Source organism: Ochotona princeps, chromosome 26 (genome assembly GCF_030435755.1).
Source record: "Ochotona princeps isolate mOchPri1 chromosome 26, mOchPri1.hap1, whole genome shotgun sequence".
Classification (NCBI taxonomy): Eukaryota; Metazoa; Chordata; class Mammalia; order Lagomorpha; family Ochotonidae; genus Ochotona; species Ochotona princeps.
The window spans coordinates 6988963-7009482 of NC_080857.1; the positions used below are offsets into that span (position 1 = coordinate 6988963).

Genomic DNA, 20520 nt, shown 5'->3' on the forward strand with positions numbered 1-20520 from the left:
GCGAGAACTCATTCTTGGTCCCCGCCCCTCAGTGTCTTCCAGCCTCCCCTCCCCCACCCCACCTCCATCCTCTACTGCCCTTGCTGGACTCGCGGCCGCCTCTGCCATGACGACTTGCTTTTCCTCTTACTATGGGCTGCCTTTCCCTTCGTCCCCATGGATTGTCAAGGTGCTTCCCACTCATCAGAAGTACAGTTGCCTCTGCATTCTCTTTTTGTTTTTTTAAAGATTGATGTATCCGGCCAGCGTGGTGGCGTAACAAGTATGGGTACCAGTTCATGTCCCTGGCTGTTCCACTTTTAATCCCACTGTCTGCTTATGACCTGGGAAAATGGAGAATGGCTCCAGTCCTTGGGTCCCTGTACTCATGTGAGAGCCCTGGGAGAAGCTCCTGGCTCCTCGGGCTGTGGTTTCTGTTAGGGGAATGAATCAGCAGATGGAAGATCTCTCTGTCTCTTCCTTTGTCTCCCTCCTGTGGTTCATGGACCATCAGAAATGAGGTCTGTGTATTTAAACCATGTCTGTTTGATTTCTGCCTTGGTCATTTTGGGTCGCTGTAACAGAATGCTTCACAGGGGGGCCTACACAGCAGAACTTGTTGTAGTTCAGCCCAGAATCCATACACCTTGTTGTCTGGACCCGAGTTTCCATCTGGCACTCTGTCTTGTTCCTCCCGTCATTCTAGCTTGGGTCATGGACTGCAGTGTGATTCGGCTCCTGTGTGCCTTCTCCATTGGAGCAGGTGTTTCTGGTTTCCCGTGTGGACATCCTGTGCTTGCTGTCCCTGCAGGCTGCTCTGGGCTTCCCTGGCTGTCCTGCCATGAGCCATCCCTCAGAGGGGCTCTAGTTCCTGTAGTTGTATTAGAAATGGAGGGCTGCATCTTGGCCAGCAGGGAACGCTGACTGCCTCATCAGAGGATGGACAGGTTGGACGATTGTCCTGGCCAAGCTTTGCAGCATGTTCCTGGGTCTGTGGATGCACTAAGGTGGCCTTTGTTGGCCAGTTGACCTTGGAAAGATGTTCTCAACCTTGGAGCAACAAGACTGGTAATACCTGGAGGCTATCAGAACCACTCCAGTAACACCTGGGAACATCGGGGTCTCTAAGGGGTTATCAGAGGACAGCCCCAGGTGCTGATGGAATTTGACGTCAGTGAGTGGACCTCTCCCCCTCTTCCCCTGAGGACACAGGAGAAAACATACTGAAACATGTCCCATCCACCTTCCTCCATACCTGACCCTCCCTACCCTGATCAGAGGCCCATTTAGGCATGCGTCACTCTCAAGTATGCAAACGATATTAAAAATAAAAAATTAAATTAAAAGCTGGAGGACTGGGTCTGGGTACCAGTTGTACTGTTCTTCCGGGAGCCCAGTGTGTGTGTGTGTGTGTGTGTGTTTACTGCCTGTGCATGTAAACATGTGTGCCAATGGTGAGCCCAACGTGAGGGCAGCCTCGTGATTCCAACTCTAATTTGTTATTATGTGGGTCATTCTAGCCCCCTACCCTTTCTGGTCTCCCTCAGGGGAAAACACTGCACCTCCACCTGCTGTCCAGGGTATGCCCTGATTTCATTACACCCGAGGGCCAGAGTCCAGAATTAATTCTCTACAAGGTCCAGTGTATACGTACAGAGCTCAGCGTTTGTGATAGCCCCAAAGGTCCCAAGGTCAGCTCCTGTTCCACTGCCCCCTTCAGTGAGCTTGTACTAGATGGTGATCATGCAGTCAGGTGCCCTTGGGGGTCAGTTAGGCCTGCACCCCATCCCTGGACCCCCTAACTTTCTAAGATTTACACCAAGTCTCGAAGGGCCATCAACTGCTGTCTTGATGAAGGCATCCTGTCAAGTGTCTACCTTGATGGAACAGCATCACTGGCCTGGAAATGCCGCATGTTTCACTCCTTCAGCCCCCCACCCCTCCGGCTCCCACTGGTCTCTAGTTGTGGGTCCCAGCCCTTCCAGATGGGCGCCATGGTGCTGGCGGCTGGTGGCTGGTTCCTTTCTGTGCTCTGGGACCTTCAGCTGCTGCCTCCCTCGTCTGCTTTGCCAGTCCTAGTGATACTGCACATGCTGTCATTTGCCTCTTGGCCATCCGGGTGCCTGTGGTGGGGTGTCTGTTCCAAACTGTTGCCCACTTTTCATTGGACTTCTAAGCACTTTTCCAGTCCAGTGGTATTGTTATTTTGTGCCATGAGTCAGGAGGGATGGGGTACCAACAGCTCAGGCTGTTTCCCGTGGTCCTGACAGAGTGAGCATCTCCAAGTGGACATCTCCAGCTGACCTCAGCTGACCCCAGCTGCCTTCCTCCCTGGCTTCCCTTCACAGCAGGAAGCAACACACACAAATTTATCTTCTGGCAAGAATCCTGTCCTTACCTTGTTTGTTTATACAGCTTTCTGGGCAACATTGTAGACGCCTCCATGTTGCCATGGTAATCTTTGCTCTTTTTTGAACAGTACACATGCCCTAGGTGGCTACAATATCACTTTTCTTGTAGATGTGTCTGTATGTGGTGTGGGGGTCAAGGAACAACTCCCTGTTTTTTTTTTTTAAGATTTTTTTTTTTTATTGGAAAGTCATATATAGAGAGGAGGAGAGACAGACCTTTGTGTCTGCTGATTCACTCCCCAAGTGGCTGTAGTGGCTGGAGCCGAGGTGATCTAAAGCCAGGAGCCAAAAGCCTCCTCTGGGTCTCCCACAAGTGTGCAGGGCCCTAAGATGTTGGGCCATCTCCCGCTGTTGTAACAGGCCACAAGCAGGGAGCCAGATGGGAAGCGGGGCCGCCAGGACATGAGCCAGCACCCATATGGGATCCCAGCATGTGCAAGGCAAGGACTTCAGCCGTCTCGCCTCTCTTGGTGTTTGTTGTCTTGGAAAATTACTGAAAGATGGTGGTTCCAGCTGCTGGATTGTTTTTACTGTTGAGGTCAAAGAGTTTTTATATATTTTGGATACAAATTATCAGACACGAGGGTATTCAAATATATGTGAAAAAACACAAGGATTGCAGGATTGCAACATGCTTTGTACCAATATAAACTTATCTTTTAACTAATTTTTTCTGCTCAATTTTTAAGTAACTCATGTATATTTTGCAAATATGGTCTCTTAGTTTGTGTGGTTTTTTTAAGGTTTGTTTATTACTTGAAAGGCAGTTACGCAGAAAGACAGACAATAACTTCCGTCTGCTGGTTTACTCCCCAGATAGCCGCAATGAAAGGGCTGACCAAGCTGAAGCTAAGAACCAAGAACCTTACCGAGGTCTCCCAGGGCAGAGGCTGAAGTGGCAGGACACACTGGGGCCACCTTCTCTTGCTTTCCCAGGTGTGTGAACTGGCAGCGGGGCTGGAGCAGCTAGGACACGAGCTCCCACATGGTGCTGGCATTGCAGGAGGCAGCTTCGCCTGCCATGTCCCAATAGTTGTCCCTTTTTTCATTTTCTGAAGTGTTTTTGCAGAGTAGATGTTTTATTAGTGGAGCCCATCTTACATGCTTTTTTCTTTTATGGAAACATCTTTGGTATCATTGATTTCCTTTTATTAGAAGACTTCCATCTGCTTTTCCTATTAATGTATTTTCATGTATTTGATCTCATATTCTTTCTACTTTGTTATTCTTTTGTGTCTTATAACTTTCTTCATATTTTTAGTCCATTTTGAGATTGCTGTCTACATTCAATTTTTAAAACTTAATGTATTTGGGAGCCGGCACAGTGGTATAGTGGGCTATTCCTCTCACTGTGGCACCAGCATCCCACATGGGTGCTGATTTGTATCTTGACTGTTCCACTTCCCATCTAGCTCCCTGCTTGTGGCTTGGGAAAACAGTGGAAGATGGCCCACAGCCTTGAGGCCCTGTACCCACATGAAAGACCCGGAAGAAGCTCCTGGTTCCTGGCTTCATATTGGCTCATCTCTCACCATTGTAGCCACTTGGAGAGTGAACCAGTGAATGGAAGATTTTCCTCTCTCTATAAATATATATATATATATAAATTCTGACTTTGAAGTAAAATAAATCAGTCTTTTAAAAAAACTGATATATTTGAGAGATGGAGAGAAAGAGCAAGATCTCCCAATCACTGGTCCCTCCCCAATTCCTGCAGTAGCCGCGCCAGGCAGAGGCCAGGTGCCTGGAAGTCAGTCCAGGGGCCCTGTGTGGGTGGCAGGGACCCAGGCATGCAAGCTCACTGCTGCCTCTCGGGTACACAGCGGGTGCTCCTGAGGGTCATGCCAAGCACCTGCCCCAGAGAGTGCTTGGGGAGGACTCTGGGGGAGTTGGGGGAGGAGAGGGTTTGTACCTTTCTGGAATGCTCTCTCATTGTCCCCAAGGAGACTGGCCACTCTCAGGAGAAGTGACTGTGCAGAGGTGGCTGCAGCCTCCCATGGGTCAAGGCCATCTGGAGGACTGGAAGTCGGCCTGGGTGCTGGCCAGGTGCCTATGGTGGATCCCCTCCACCACAGCAGTTCCTGGGCCGGTCCTTGTTAGAGCATGTGACTTGGCCCACAAGGGACTGATGGTCCCAAGCCACTGTATGTCCCACGTGCACCTCACAGCCCACACCCGCGGCTGTCTGCACTTCCATTTCCCTCTGCCTCAGCCGGGTCCCTCCACAACACTCCAGTCAGAAACCAGGAGTCCTTAGCCTCTGGGCCCCGACCCTGTGCTGGGTGACTGCCGTGGGCTTTGGCAGACGTCCCCACCTGCCCTCCAGCAGCCCACAGTGTTCCGCACTCCGCGAGCTGCCAGCCGAGATGGCTCAGCCCAGCCTCCCATTCCAGCCTTTTGGCCTGGGAATGGCCAGCTTGCCCAACCAACAGCAGAGTTGTACTAAGTGCCATTCTGTGGTTTTGCCTGGTGCCTGTCTTCCTCCCCTTCAAGTAGCCGGAAGAGGCTGAAGGATGGCCCCATTCACGGGCCAGCCACGGCACCTGCCACTGTTTCCCGGTTGCTGGCTGATTCAGCCCTGGGCTGCACACTTGCTGTGACATCACCTGCCTGACAAGCCCTACCTCCCCGCAGGTGCTCTGGCAGAGGCCCAGGTGGGTGCTGGGAATGCTGTGGATCTGCCCCTGGCTTAGGAAAATCAATCTTTTCATGCCAGCCAAGCTGCCCACGTCAGTGTGCCCTGCAGGGGACATTACCTTCCAAGGTGAGAAGCATGATTTTATCATTATCCTGGGCAGGGAAAAACATGCTGCCTTCTTTGTAGGAGGAAGGAATGCTGTGGATCTTCCAAGGACGCAGAAATCCTTTGTCTGTAGTAGAAGCTGTCAAGGGCTCTTCCCACACAAGGAGAAGCGCAGAAGGCCCCTGGCACTGAAGCTTGATTTGACTGATTTGAAAGGCAAGAGAGGGAGAGAGAAGTATCTTTCATTTGCCGGTTCATTCCCCAAATGGCCACAAGGCAGACTATAGTCGGGTGCTTCCTCCCATGTGGGTGGCAGGGGTCCTGATGGCAGGGCCATCTTCCACTGGGCATGTCAGCAGGAGCTGGATTGGAAGTGGAGTTACTGAAATTCAACAGGTGCCCAGTCACAGCTCCACCCCCTCTGTGCCTCGATCCCCTTGAGCCCCAAGGAGGTGCTGCACCTGCCGTGTTGGTCACGTGGAACGGAAGGTAGCCCCACCCCTGAGGTCGAGTTTACCTGCATGTCTCCGTTTCTCAGTGTTCTGAGAGTCCAGACACCTGCCTGATCCCCACTGCCAGCCTGGAAAACTGGTACTCAAGAGGCACTTTGACTTTAAGGAGGGCAGCCCAGGCAGGTGCCAGCTGCTGAGTGCCTTGCGGATGGCTGGCACCTCCACGCTGGGTTCACATCTGCAAAACCCAGCCAATTTCAGAGCTCCCTTTCAGCGCTGGACACTGCAGGCTACAAAAACCGTTCCTGGAGTGCTTCCCTCCAAGGCCATGTTTCTAGCAAATGAAGTGCTCGCCAGGCAAGTGGGAAGTCACCGCTGCTGAGCTGGCACTTCCCTGCTTGTGCTGTGGCTTCTCCTCCTCCCCTCCCCCAGCCCAGCTGACCAGGCAGCCACCAGCCTGGATGCCACCCAAGCAGATGGGCGCTGGGCTGCCCAGTGGGACTGGGATTGGGAGAGAGGGAGTCAGGGTAGAAGGGGCAGGAGGTGTGTCCACATGTCACCTGGAGTCCTCTGTTCTCCCTCTGCTCTGCCTGGCCGAGAACACAACGAGGGTGACTGTGAGAGCCCCATGAAGGTCATGTGGGGTCGCCGCAGTCAGGCATCGTGAGAGTGGCTTTGAGGCTTCTGAGGGGTAGGGCTGCGCGCCCAAACCTAGCCACAGGGGACCAGAGGGAGCCGCATGACCTGCGGCCATGCCACCTGGGGACACATGCTGGACCCTCTGCCAGGGCCTGCCAGCCTCCTCCTGACCCCTCAGCAGGGGTCCCTCTGAAAGTCGAAGCCCTGAGAATTAAGGTTCAGTGAGGTTGTGTGGGAGGGCCCTAATCCAGTAGCCCCATGTTCTTGAGTTAAGAGAGGAAGGTTGGGCTTGCCTGGAGGAGAGCAGCGTAGACACAGGAGGAGGTGTCCGCAAGCAGCAGAGTCCTCGGGCTGACTAGGAGGTCCTGTTGGTTAAGCCCCCAGTTGGCAGGACCCCAAGAGACTGGGACACTTGTGCTCTTCAAGCCTTGACGATCTTGTGTGTAAGGGAAGGCTTCCCTCGGGGCAGTCATGTGGGTGAGATGGTGTGTGTATGGGTACCAGCCAACACAAGACACCCCCAAAGCTCAACGAGGGTGATCCATCTCCTGCCCAAGATCTGACCCTCCCACCTTCTTGGGGACAGGGGCATCAGGTAACCAGAACCCTACCCCTTCTGCTCCCCAGGGAGCTAGTTCCCTGGCTTGACAGGTGGGACCCAGCCCACCCTCACACACCTTGGTATCCTCACCAGGAGCCCCTCAAACCAGTCAACTGGAGGGCTCTGTCCGCTGGCTGGCACAGGACCCCGGGGGACCCCACTTCACTCCAGCTTGGGCCATCAGGTGCTTGGCCACAGGGGGTCCCTCTTTCCTTCCCCGCCCAGTGCAGACCTAGTGGCAGGCAGAGGCCTCCATGCCTCATAGCTTGGGTCAGGAGAAGGTGTGGCTCCACCACACCCAAGGCAGTGTCAGAAGCTGAGGATGGTGTGTTGTGGCAGACTGGTGGCCACGAGGGTGGGGACACTGTGAGCCTGTGGCCAGCTGCCCCCTGCTGTGGGGTCTTTCTCTGCCTCCTCACATCTGTATTGTGAACCTCCGGGGCCAGGCAATGTATCCTGGGCAGGGGTAGGGTAGAATAGGGTGTGTCTCCCACCGAACTGGACTGGAGCCAGAGTACAACAGGTGTTTGCTGGCCAGCCAATAAGAGGGTTGGATCCTGGGATTTGAAGTGCGCTAAGGCCAGCTCCCCATGCCTGGACACCTACTCATGGCCACTCACACTGGGGTGAGGTGAGTGTTACGGTCTACACTGGAGGCACTGATGAGCAGCTATTTCTAACCAAGGCCAGGATGCAATCACACACAGTTCCCGGCTAGCTGGGAAACAATAGCACATAAGTGCGATTTGTGAAGCAAGAACTGTGGGGACATGGGTCAGGACTGCTTGGTCCAGCCTGAGCAGTCAGGGAAGCTTCCTGAAGAAGCTGGGCTTTGAAGGGTGGGTTGGAGTCGGCCAAACAAGACTACTGGGAATGGTGTCCCTACAGCAGAGGCAGAAAGGGGAGAGATGACTGTGAAAAGGACCTGGGGTTAGGAGGGATGAGAACCCAGGACAGCAGTGGCCAAGGGAGCCATGGCCCAGGGTCCCCAAGGCTGCAGGTGGCTGAGCCTGAGCCCCAGGTTCCCGTGCAGGACAGGCCCCTCAGAGGCAGGCAGGGCCTCTGTGAATCCCACCCGGAAGGCATGTGCTAGAGGCTGAGGACCCCCAAACATAGCAGATGCTCTTTTCAAATGAGCTTTTATTCCTCTCCCCCCACCCAGGCAGGTGTCTCTTCCATTGGCTGCCACAGTCCTGGGGGCGGGAACGAAGTGTCCATCAGGGAAGCGTCCCTGTGGGCTCCCCTATGTGGCCACTGGATGGTCCTGTTGTGTCCTGGCTGCTTCTGTCAGGGCTGATGGTGGAGGCAGGGGAGCCCCCTGTCTGCTCCACACACACCTGAGATGCTCCTGGGAGGCTGGGCAGACCCCAACAGCCCAGCCCCAGGGGCAGGGGGCAGGGAAGCAGCCTTGGCCAGGCACCCCTTCCTTGCCTGAACTTGGCAAATGAACCCTGGGCTCTTCCTGAGAAAGAGGAATGGGGCGGCTGAAGGAGCTGCGGGAAGGGAGTGGGCTTGCCTGCTGCAGCTCCGCTTCCAGCCCTGAGTCTGTTTCTTGGTCTTAGGGCTATGAGTTGTTCCTGGGAAGCGTCCTTGGCTGCTCCTTGGTGTTGTTTTCACAAGCATCCTGCCACACTGGCCTTGGCATGCTCTGGGTAATATGCACGTGTGGCTGCAGGTGGAAGTGTGCACAGGTAAATGTGCCCAGGCTGCCTGCTCCACATACAGGTCTTCAGGGATCCCGCCCTCAGAGACCCCGTGGCCACCCTGCCTCACAGGAAGTTGGGATCTCGCACCACGAGGCAAGGCGGGCTCCCACCGCTGCCGCCACTGTCCAGGGGCCGGTATACGAAGTGAAAGTCGCGCTTGGGCTCGCTCCGCAGCAGGTAGCCCTTGATGCGGTGGGGCAGCGCCTCGTCGGCCAGCTGGAAGCAGCGCCCGTCCACCAGCACGAAGAGCCGGTACTCCTGCGGCTGCGCCACCTCGAACTTTTCAGCGCACTGTTCACACAGCGCCTGCGCCTGCGTGTCCGCCCGCGAAGCCAGCGTCCGTGCCTGGTGCTCGGGCTCCAAGTACGACACACAGATGAAGTCCTGCGGGGCGAAAGGGAGGGTTCAAGGTCGCTGGCACATGGCACAGGAGCATGGCGCAGATGGGGGCTAGTGCACCTGCGACCCCTCCCTCTATGTACTCCCCTGCGGGTCTCCTGACCCCATCACTCCATTCTTTCAGAGCCCCCGGCATCTGGGCTCAGTAGGCAGGGCAGGGAGAGGGTACCTCGAGTGCTGGGGGCCTGGGGTGGGAGTTCCTGTGCGCACACGTGCAGCTCCTGGCCCTCTCGAGCGAGTCCTGGGGCATGGGCTGGGCCACCCTCAGCCCTGAGCTCCCTGAGAGGAGGCAGGAGCTGGCTAGGAGCCTGGCACCTCCTGTGCAGGTGCCATCCGCTGGGCGCGGTCTGCCCCCTGCTGGACGGAGTGGTGGCGGCAGTCAGGCCATGGGGCCATGGCCACCACTTGGCACAGCCCCGTCTCTCTCTGCCTGTGTCCACTTAGTCTCCCATCAAGCCTCCCAGGGGGTTCCTGTCTTCTCTGCCTGCCGGCTCTGGGCTCTCACCCCAGGGACAGGATTGAAGGCCAGGGTGTGGAGACAGCACTGGGAAGGGCTGAGGAGGCTAGGGCTCTCATAAATTTGGGTCATCCTATGGCCTGGGAAGCCAGCCGGTGGGGACAGGAACAATGCAGTCCCAGACCGTGGCTGGATTGCTCAGGGTCCAGAAGGTGTACCTCCTGCTCCAGGGGACTGGACTCCTGCCCCATGATGGCTGGGCTATCTTAAAAGCCAGGAATGGGGTTCAGGGTGGGTGGGCTCCAGGTGCTCTGGAAGATGACAGCCCCTCTGTCCTGGACCCTGGGTGTGGAGCCCCTGGGTGCCTCCCTGCACACAGGGCCACAGCACGGGGTGATGTGGGTGGTTATGGGAGTGGCAGACAGTTGGGCAGCACACAGGTGTCTCACTCAGCCTGTGGGCAGTGGGCGTGGGTATCAGGGAAGGCTCCCCAGTGGAGTCTGTTAGAGCAGCTGAGTGGGCTTGCAGGATGGACAGTAAGAGCAGCACAGGTGGGCAGGAGCAGGACAGCACGTGTAGGGGCAGGGCAACGGGTTAGCTGGGTTCTGGGAAAGTGGCAGGCTGGCATGCATGCTGCGGTGGGGACTGGGCAGAAGGGCAACATGGCAGAAGTCTGATCAGGAACTGGGAGGACAGGCTAGGGATAAGGGACCCTTGGCAGAGGTCCTTGTATTTCTCCAGGGTCCCAAGGCTTTACAGCATGGCTGCTGGGATTCCCCAAGCCAGACACTCCCAACTCCAAGACCAGAGGTGCTAGGCCATGGCAGGTGCCGAGGGCTGGCAGTGACTGGCTTATTCCTGCCAAACCCAGCTCGGCTGTCCGACCAGAACTGGACACAGGAAGGGGCTTAGGGTCCTCTCCTTGCCGCTCTGAAGGCAGTGCGCGGTCCATGGTCACACCCACCCCATCTCTGCACACTAGCCGCACCTGCACGGAGGAGCGCGAGGCCCGGGCCTTGTTGAGCGTGCGCCGGCGCTCCCAGCGGTGGATGGAGTCCTGCACCTCCACGCTCAGCTGCCGCGTTACCGTGATCTTGTCGTAGTTCTTGATGTGCTCCAGGGCCCCGTAGGTGGTGGTCAGATAGTAAGAGCCTGCACGGACAAGGGTGGGAGGAGGCTGAGCTGGGGCCGCCTCCGCCCCGCCCCTTCGTAGCTGGCAGTCCCGCCCACTCGCTCTTGGCCCCACCCACTGCCAGCGCAGCTCCAGCACCTGCTTCCAACCTCACACTGGTTCCACGGTCTCACCAGGTTTATACTTAGAGCAACATAGACAGAGGGAAGGAGGAAGAGAGCGAACCAGTCAGCAAGCATAGGCAAGCTCCCAAACTTTGTTTCTCTTCCCAAATAACCACAACAGTCAGCTCTGGGCCAGGTGTCAGGAGGCCTGGAATTTCATCCAGCGAGGTCTCCCCTGTGGGTGCAGGACCCCAAGCACTGGGGTTGCCGCTGGCTGTTCTCCCCAGGTACAGTGGCAGGGAGCTGGACTGGAAGCAGAGCAGCCAGGAGTCAAGCTGGCAGGGAGTGGCTTAACATGCTGTGTGACAACCCTGGTGCCCAAGTAAATGTTTTTAAAATGTGAGTCCTTGTGAATGTATTGTCTGTTCTAGAAATGATGTAGAGGAAGTTTTGATTATGGTTGCACCATTACATGCAGTTTAAAGTTAAAGGTTAGGCCCAGGTACAGTAGCCTAGTGGCTGAAGTCCTTGCCTTGCATGCGCCAGGATCCCATATAGGTGCCAGTTCTAATCCCAGCAGCCCCGATTCCTATCCAGTTTGTGGCCTGGGAAAGCAGTCAAGGATGGCCCAAAGCCTTGGCACCTGCACCCACGTGGGAGATCTGGAAGAAGCTCCTGGCTTTGGATTGGCTCAGCTCTGGCCACTGCGGTCATTTGGGGAGTGAATCAGCAGACAGAAGATCTTCCTCGTTGTCTCTTCTCCTTTCTGCATATCTGACTTTGCAATAAAAATAAATAAATCTTAAATAATAATAAAATTGAAGTTGGTGGAACGTATCATTTGCTTCTCCCTTCACTTCTGCCTTCTTGTGCTAACGGCCCGGTTCTCGCTGCCCGCTGCTTTCTGAAATGACTGCAGCTTTGGGGTGCTTCCGGCTGCAAGACTTCCACAAGGTTTCACAATGAAAGACGTGCACAGTTAGAAGGACGCGTGCACGGATGCCACACCTTCACTGCACCTGTGTTAGGAACTTCGGCAAGAGGAGCGGTGAGCCAGGACCCAGAGAAGGAGGGAGGAGGATGTGGCCAGGGTCACACGGTGGTCAGGGACCCACAGGACGAGGTGGCTTTGGGCAGTCTGCCTTCTCCTACTCTCCAGCTCTGCCCATGCCCGTGGCACTGCCATGGGCTTCCCTACCACTCTCCATCCATTCCTTTCTTTCTCCCTCCAACCCTACTTTTTTTTCCCCCTAGGTAACACCTGACAAAAATCCAAGAACTCCCTTGCGCTAGCCAGAGAAGAACCCCCTGCTGGGGATCCTTGGAGGGAAGTGGAGGTCTCTGGGCAGCACAGAGATTAGGATGACAGCTCTCTGGGGTTTTGCGTGTCCTGGAGCACAGAGGTGAGCGCAGGAGCACAGCAGTTATTTTGTGATCTGAGGTGACAGGCTTCAAGACTGCAGCTGGGTGTGGAGACATGTGAGCTGGCCAGTGATTGCCGGCTGTCCAGGGCTGCTTTACTGGACATGTCCATGCCAAGGGTATTCTTCTTGGCCACCCTGTGGGTTGTTTTGTGTCCACTCGGTGAAGCTGTACGTCCCCATCTGCTCTACTGCCCATATGGGAAAGTTCACGCTCACAGGTCATGTACTTTGTCATGGCCACATGGGAGAGAGGGCGGCTTTGGCAATTCTGTATTCATGTTCTCCTGTGTTCTGGTGTGCGGAACTACTAGACCACTCACCCATCTGCCTGTCAGGGTCTCCCTAGCCCCTCCAGCCACTGCATCGCTCAGAGCACGGAGCCCTGTCTAGGACCCTCCTGCCGACTCACAGCCGGAGCTCCCCTTTGCCTAACCAATTTGGCTTTGAGGATACGCAGTTCCAGCTACGACCACCAGGTGGCAGGAGAGCCCACTGTGAGTTTTGGAGCGGCTTGGGCTGCCCAGCAACTGGACAAGCCTGCACTGGGTAAGACCTCATTGCCAGGCCTGACGCTCCAGCTATCAGCCAGCAGGGGCTGTGCTGCCGCTTCTGGGAGAGGTGTGGATTTATGAACTGCTTCCAGTCAGGCGCCCAGCAGCTGCTGGGCTCCTGCGCACCCGATGATTTCCCAGAGCAGTGGCAGCAAGAGAGAGAGGCCAGACGGGGGGTTGGGGGCAGTGCCCCAGCAGCCAGCGACTAGGCCCTCCTTATGGTCTACAGGAAGTCCCTGGTTGCTCTGGCCCCACACATCTGCTGCAAGGATAGTGGGACCTGGTGCCCCGTCCCATTTCCATTCCTGTGTGGGGCACAAGCTCAGGACACAGGGCTCCCCAGGGACGTGACTGCTGGCCTGCGGGCCTGTGTTCAACAGGGAGCAGTCAGGCTCATGGGAGATTGGAGACACATGGGACGGAGCCTGGCTCCGGCACCCATCCTGCCCCAAGTATCCAGCATCTTCCAACCCCTTTAGGGATTTTTTTTTTACGTTAGAGTAACACTCTTGTCGACGTGAGAAATCTCTGTACACGAGGCTGCTGATGCTTGGGGTGCTGGCTTGTGGGAGCACCTGCCCTTGGCTCGGTGTCGGCATCTTCTGCTGTCTGCGGTGACTTTTGACATGTGAACCTTGAACCCGTAGCTGTTTCAGGCACAGCAGCCCTCAAGACCATGCACAGCTTCCTGTTGAATGTGTGTTGGAAGGGCGGAGTTGACACATCTGTCCCTCGGGGGGCAGGGCCTGGGGAACGCAGAGTTCTGCGAGCTAATCCTGCCCACAGCCCTACCTCTCTCCCCTTCTGTCTTCCGGCCTGGAGCCTCGAGGCCTCTCCCTGCCTCCTGGGCCTGGGGATCCTTCTGTGTGTGTGTGTGCGCGCGCGCTCACAGAGCGAGGGAAACCAAGCAGGAAGGCGCAAGCAGGTGGCGTGAACAACAAAACACTCATTCATTCTCACAGGTGTCTGGCAGGGATGAGCAGGTGGGCTGGTGGGCTGGTGGGTGGGTGGGAGAGGGCAAAGAAGAGGCGCACGTGTGGATGTACAGCTGATAAATGGATGATGGATGGGTAGATGGATAAAGAGACAAGTGGATGTATAGATACAGACATTGACGGATAGATGGAAAGATGTGTGGGGAGACAGGCTGATGGGTGAATGCGTGGATGGATGAGCAGACAGGTGATGTGTAGATAATAAATTGGGATACAAGAGTGGATGTGCCATTGGATGTGCCAGACACAAGATCATTACTACTAACTAAAGCTTGGTGTCTCACAAACTCTTAGATCCTCCTGAGAAATAAACTGACCCACTAGTAGGAAGATTTTAACTGAGAAGAAAAAATAGCTTCAGAGGTCCCAAAGCCACACGATGACAATGTCACAGCTGAGCACGCACCCTCGAGCTGGCAGCACTCACAGAACCACCTACGTCGCATGGGCCTCCAGAGATTAGCACATGCACCAAACGCCCACGGACACGAGTCCGAGTGGGACAACCTTGGGAACTGCAGAGCCTGCAGGGGCCATCAGGGCCTGACTGACCCCTCTGGCGTTCCAGGCTGCAGTCTCGGGGGACAAGCCGGTAGGCCCCTGCCAGAGCTGAGGTCTGGGCTGGGGACAGCACCTCAAGGGCTCAGTGGGCGGGAGGAAGTCGTGGGAAGGAGGAGAGGAAGGAACCAGGAGGGTGCGGTGGCACAAACCACATCTCTGTCCCCACCTACTGGGGCTGCCCTCGCAGGACACTGTCCTCCCACTGCCAGAGACCATGACCCAGGCTGGACGGGCAGGGGGCCCAAGAGCTGCAGCCAGGGCCCTCTGCCTAAGAACCCATCACTCCTGTGAGGTTCCATAACAGCAGCCAACTCCCAGAGCCTGCTGTTCCCTCTGTCATCCAGGCCTTTCTGTATCTGGGTGGTTTTCTCTCATCTTTTCTGGTGGCACCTCTTCCAGGAGGCCTTTCGTGGCTGCACATCCACAGGACCACGTTCACCATGGGCCTCTGGCTCATTGCTACTGCCAAGGAGTCACACTCACACCATGTCCCCAGGGCTCAGCCCTGCACCCAGGAGGCTGAGCCAGGGGCCTGTAGAGGGAAGGGGGGAAGGGGGGAAGGGGCAGGGACTCACCCTCCCCCAGCTGCAGGGCAGGGTCCATCAGCTCCATCATGTACTCCACATCCAGGAGCAGCTCGGTGAGGCTGCTCCGCACCAGCACGTACATGAGCACCGGGAGAAAGTCGTCCGCCCCGTACGGCTTCCCTGGGAGGAGGAAGGACAAGGCAGTGATGACCTGGGCCTCTTCTTGGAAAATGTTGTTTTCATTTGACAGGCAGAGACAGAGGAGAGCGAGAGAAAGAGGAAGAGAGAGATTCCTTCTGCTGGTTCACTCCCCAAGTGTCTGCCACAGCTGGGGGCTGGGTCAGGCCAGAACCAGAAGCCAGCAGCCAGGAACCCAAGTCCAGTGTCCCATGTGGGTGGCAGGGTGCCAAGAACTTGAACCATCACCTGTTGCCTGCGTGGGCAGCTGCATTAGCAAGAAGGAAGCTGGATCCGAAGCAGAGATGGGACCCAATAGCAGGTGCTCCGCTTCGGGATGCTGGGATGTGAGGGTCCCAAGTGGAGTCTCAGCCACAGTGCTCAGGTTAGCCCGGGAGGTAGTCCTTGTGGTCCTGCCCAACCAGAGTCAGGGGCAGGGACGTGCAGGGTGAGGGAGAGTTTGCTTCTGCTCCCCAATTCTAGGAGGGACCTGGATGAGGCTTCCTGGAGAGGAGGTGCCCTCTGACAGTGAGCAAGTCCCCCACCCCGTCCCTCCTCCCACGGTCGCCCCCTCTTTGCCAAGCTCAGTTTACCTGACATTTCTCAGCCCCACCCAGTCATCCCGGCTGTGCGCCTCACAGGGCATTTCTGGGTAGTTTCCTGCCCCTGCCAATCACAACAGCCACGTATCCCTCCCTTCCTCTAAGACAAGCCTGCCTGGCACCGGGTGAGACCCGAAATCTCATTGCACCCCTCCCACGCTTGGGCTGTGGCTTTGTCAAGTTCTGGGGAGAGCCAACAGGTGCCTCCCCACAGCAGGCGGGGTGTGGTGTGGGCATGGCTCTGGCCACCTGGGGCTGACCACTCAGAAGGCCCTGGAGGTCTAGCGCGTCACTGCTGTGGGCCGCTGGGGAAGTAGGACTTGGCTGAGCAGCCCTGCGTAGTGGAGAATGGCCATGTAGGTGCCTGGCCAGCTTCTCACTTCCTCTCAGACAAGGGCCCCCAGATCTCAGCTGGCGGCTACTAGGTCTGCATGTGACCCAGACAGCCATGCAGTGGCCCGCGGTGTCTCAGTTGAGATAAATACATTGGCCAGGGGCCCGCGCCCAGCAGCCCACAGTTCCTCCCAGAAGTACTTTTCCACTGGGCATGTTTTCAAAGGATGTAGGCAGTTATTGGGGAATACAAGGCACTTTCAAAAGCTCATGGCAAATGGAGTAAAACAGGAAAGTTATTCTGGTGCAAAAAAGGTTGGAACTCACTTATACAGTTCCTTGAAAAGTATTTTTTAAAAAATTTAATTTTTGTTGGAAAGGCAAATCCACAGAGAGAAGTAGAGAAAGATCTCCCATCTTCTGGTTCACCTGCCAAGTGGCCTCAACAGCTGGAACAGAGCCAATCTGAAGCCAGGAGCCAGGAGCATCTTACAGGTCTCCCACGTGGGTGCAGGGTCGCAAGGCTTTGGGCCATCCTCTATTGCTTACCCAGGCTATAAACAGGGAGCTGGATAGAAAGTGGAGCAGTCAGGATACAAATTGGTGCCCACATGCCTGTGCCTAGAGGCAGAGGATTAGCCAGTTAAGCCATGATGCTGGCCCCCGAGAAGTTCTTTGAGAAGTTTCTGCCTAACTCATATTTTGAAAAAAAAAAAAAAAAAAAAAAAAAAGGCCTGGATTTAAACAAATTTTTGCACTAAAAGAAAAACCTTTCAATTTCATTTTCCAAAAAACTTGCTAAAGTCTGCTCAGACACTTGCCAAAACAGGAAAATGTCAGTAGAAATGCAAACACAAGGGCTATTGCCATGGAATAGCAGGCTAAGCCCCCACTTGCTGCGCTAGCGTCTCCCACGGGCATTGGATTGAGTGCTAGTGGCATCACTTCCAATCCAACACCCTGACAATTGCTGAAAAGATGGCAGAGGGCCCAGCTCCTTGGGCGCCTGCACCCAGGTGGGAGACCCAGAAAAAGCTCCTGGCTTCTGACTAGCCCAACTCAGGCAAGCCATTATAGCTATTTGGGGAGTGAGCCTGAGGAGGGAGGGAAGATCTTTCTGTCTCTCCTCTCTCTGTAGCTCTGTCTTTAAAATAAAAATAAAGAATTATTTTTTAAAAATGTAAACATAAAGACCAATACAAATTACAATAAGAATTATAATACAAAAAAAAGTACAGGGGCAAGCAAGAGCCTACAAAAGTTCTCACATTTGGCTTTGAGCTTCCTGGCGGCTAACGTGAAGAGGAAAGTGTGTTACACCCTTTTTTCATTGTTCTTGCAAAGAAATATATCTGCTTCTGGGGAAGTCGGGTATTTTTTCTCAACTGAAGCCCTAGTGGCTTCTTTTGGGGGAAGTGAAGAGCCCTGAAGGACAGGAGATCTGCTCAGTGACATTTCACTCGAGGCAGGCAGCTCCAGGGGAGAGGAAAGTTCTCTCTAAGGAGTTTACACCTGCCCCTCCTAACAGTGCGAAGGAGGGGCGAAGGGGCAGCAGTGCCCTGGCCCTCATACAGGCTTCAGGGGGCTGTGGGATCTGCCTTGGCCTTGCAGAGGTGCAGTGGGGAGAGCTGTGGTCAGAGCAAGTCCTCGTCACCCCTCCAGCCTTGGCATGGAGGTTGCAGGACAAAATGCCCAGGTCCGATGGAGGATTAAGAGAAAGCACGCAGGTGACTGGAGCCACGTTGGGCCACACTGAGCCAGAGGAGCAATGGGCATGCCAGAGATACGTCCCAACACGTGTTGTCACATTTCAAACTAAGAGTAAAATTAAAGAATGCTGGGCCCAGCGGCGTGGCCTAGTGGCTAAAGTCCTCGCCTTGAACATGCCAGGATTCCATGTAGGTGCCGGTTCTAATCCCGGCAGCTCCACTTCCCATCCAGCTCCCTGCTTGTGGCCTGGGAAAGCAGTCGAGGAAGGCCCAATGCATTGGGACCCTGCACCCGCATGGGAGACCTGGAAGAGGTTCCTGGTTCCCGGCTTTGGATCAGCACAGCACCGGCCATTGCGGCTCACTTAGGGAGTGAATCATTGGAAAGAAGTTCTTCCTCTCTGTCTCTCCTCCTCTCTGTATATCTGACTTTGTAATAAAAATAAATAAATCTTAAAAAAAAAAAAGAATGCTACACAGTGGGGAAAAAAACCACAACCAATAGTCATGGACGCTTGTCTGCAGTTTCTATGATTTTTGTTATCTGCAGTCAGCTGTGGCCTGAGAGCAAAACACTGAACTCTCACAGGGTCCTCCTCCTGCTAAGGGGGGCCTGAGTCGGCAAATCCAGAGACGGGAAGCCGGCCAGCAGTGGCCAGGGACAGGGGATGAGGGTCAGGACAGCGCTGGCTAATGCACGCACTTTCTTCCTAGCATGATGAAAATATTCTGGAATTGAGGATGTTTGAGTTGCACAACTTTGCAGCTGTGCTCAAAGCCACTCAACTAAAAAAAAAAAAATCACATAATGACCACATGATGGGTATTGCAGATGTACGATTTCTATGACCCCGTCTTGCACCTTACGGTTTCGCCTCACCCCAAGCCTGGCCCTGCAGGTGGGCTTGCACCTGCGACAGTGGCTGGCACACATCAAGCCCTGGTAAGCAATGGCCAGTGGGCGCTGGTGGGCAGCCCTGCGTGGGGAGGTGGGTGAACACCAAAGGGAGTTGGAACTGGGGTATGCCCTCCTGTCCCTTCCCATCTAAAGCCAACGGCTTCATCCAGAACTGTGAATCCAAAGCAACACCCAGCTGGCCAAGGAGGGGCCTTGCATTCCTGGCCTGCCTGGTCTGCTCCCATTTGCTCAGGAACACAACCCCTGACCACCCAAGGCGTGGCCCATCCAAAGGCCGAACTATACTTCCCAGCTTCCCTTGCAGCTCGCGGCAGTTAGGGCTGATGGCATTCAGGGAGGTGGGGAAGTGACAATGTATTTAACTTCCGGGTTGTGACCTTCATGATGCAGAGAAAGTCCAAGGATGGTGGGGACCGGGATGGAAGGAGCCAGGGTTCCCAGGGACAGGTTGGGGAAGAACCGGCTGGCCAGGCTGCACCGGCACATGATGAAGGAATGCCCGTCAGTTCTATTTGCATGTGTGTGAGAGAGAGAGAATTAGTATTCAGAACAGTTACAATACATTGTTCATTGATTCCCTACAGTTATCCTTGACCTGCCCAGGAAATAAGAATGAGTTCGTCTGAATTCCAACGGGGACCAGTAAGATAGAAGTACAGGTGCATGAAGGAACTAAGAGAAAGCCCCCAGAGCCTGGGGCGCGTGTTGGGTCTAGCGGTTCAGGGCTGGTTCAGTCACTCGCCTCCCATATGGGTTCGGTTCCTGGTTCTGGCTTGATTGCAGCTTCCTGCCAGCACAGACCCTGCAAAGCAGCAGTGGTGGTGGACATACAGGATGCCTGCCACCCACACAGAAGTCTTGGCCTGGATTTCCAGTACCAGGCTCCACGTGCTGCTGCAGGCACGTGAGGGTGTGAGCCGGCCACTGTAAGTGCACACGCTCTTCTTCTCTCTTGCCTCCCAAATGACAAAACAAACAACAGACAGCTCAAAACCCCAAGAGTTCACTCAGGGTTACACGCAGCAGCCCCTGCGGAGAGCTCGTGTCTGCAGTGCCCATGGCCAGCTGGGCTACCTGCCTGCGGGGTCCGACCCGACGAGCTTACAGGGGACCTGAGGAGGCCTGTGCCGCTCCACAGGCTGGGCCAGCCTGGGTCCTCCATGGCTGCCACCATCCAGGGCTGGCACTGGGAAGCCTCTCTTAAGGTCTGCCCTGTGAGTGTGAGTTCTGGCCACAACTCAGCCCTGCTGGTCCAGAGAACAGACAAGTGACACCTGCCGTCCTAGCCACACTCAGTTTCTACAAAGTCTGCAAGACTGGCCTTGGCAACCTCTCAGGGCTCTAGAGAGTATAAGGTGAGTAGAGCGAGAGCGCGACAGCCACGCGAGTGACTGTGGACAGTCATGTTCTGCCTGCTCAAGTGGCCCAAGCTTCCCAGCTGGCCAGCGAGTTGGCTCAAGGGGCTGAGAGCTTTTTTTTTTTTTTGGTACTTTTTGCAAAGGCTCGCACAGCCCTGCAGTGGAAGCCCCAGGGCATGAGCCTGCAAGGCCGTGTGGCTTGGGCTCCACGTCTCTGAGTCTGTGTTCTAGTTGGTGTGGACTGGAACAGAGGACTGGGCCCTGCTATGGGACTGGAGAACATTGCAGGCGGAGCTTCCACAGGGTGCCCGTGTAGGCACGGAGGCCAGAGGGGCAGCCAGCTTCTGGGGCTTCTCCTGAGCGCTGACGGGCAGTGTCAAAGCAGGGGCTCTCGGGAGGGAAGGAGGAGACTGTTTTGTGGTTGGAGTTGTTCTGCATGTGGCTAATTCAGGCCTTAGAATCCTGGCAAACGGGAGCCGGCAAGGAGGAGGTGTTAGAGGAACAAGGCCAAGTTCTGTAGCAAGGATGTGAAACCCAGGCCTATGTCTCCTGGAATTTACCCGTCACACATGCGCTGGTTTAGCCCTGCTAGAAATGGCACTTGGCCTGAGCTGCCTCACTTTCCCTCCCGGGCAAGCTACATGGTGGCTCTTGAACTGTGCTGCCCTCGGGGCAGATGTACAACACCTGGGGTTGCTTCTTGTGGGTGGCCACTTGGCTGGCAGTGGGGGTACAGTCAGA

General features: G+C 55.5%; 1 protein-coding gene across 1 annotated transcript in view; it reads right to left on the bottom strand.

Annotated features, from left to right (window-relative positions):
- Positions 1-7950: 7950 nt before the first annotated feature.
- RIN3 (Ras and Rab interactor 3) overlaps positions 7951-20520 on the bottom strand; it is an 88584-nt gene continuing 76014 nt past the window's right edge. Inside the window, exons 8-10 of the mRNA XM_058655104.1 lie at positions 14730-14861; positions 10376-10539; positions 7951-8915 (exon numbers count right to left, since the gene is read on the bottom strand). Coding sequence (XP_058511087.1) covers positions 8595-8915; positions 10376-10539; positions 14730-14861 — 617 coding nt within the window. The 3' untranslated portion in view covers positions 7951-8594. The remainder of the gene's footprint in view (positions 8916-10375; positions 10540-14729; positions 14862-20520) is intronic.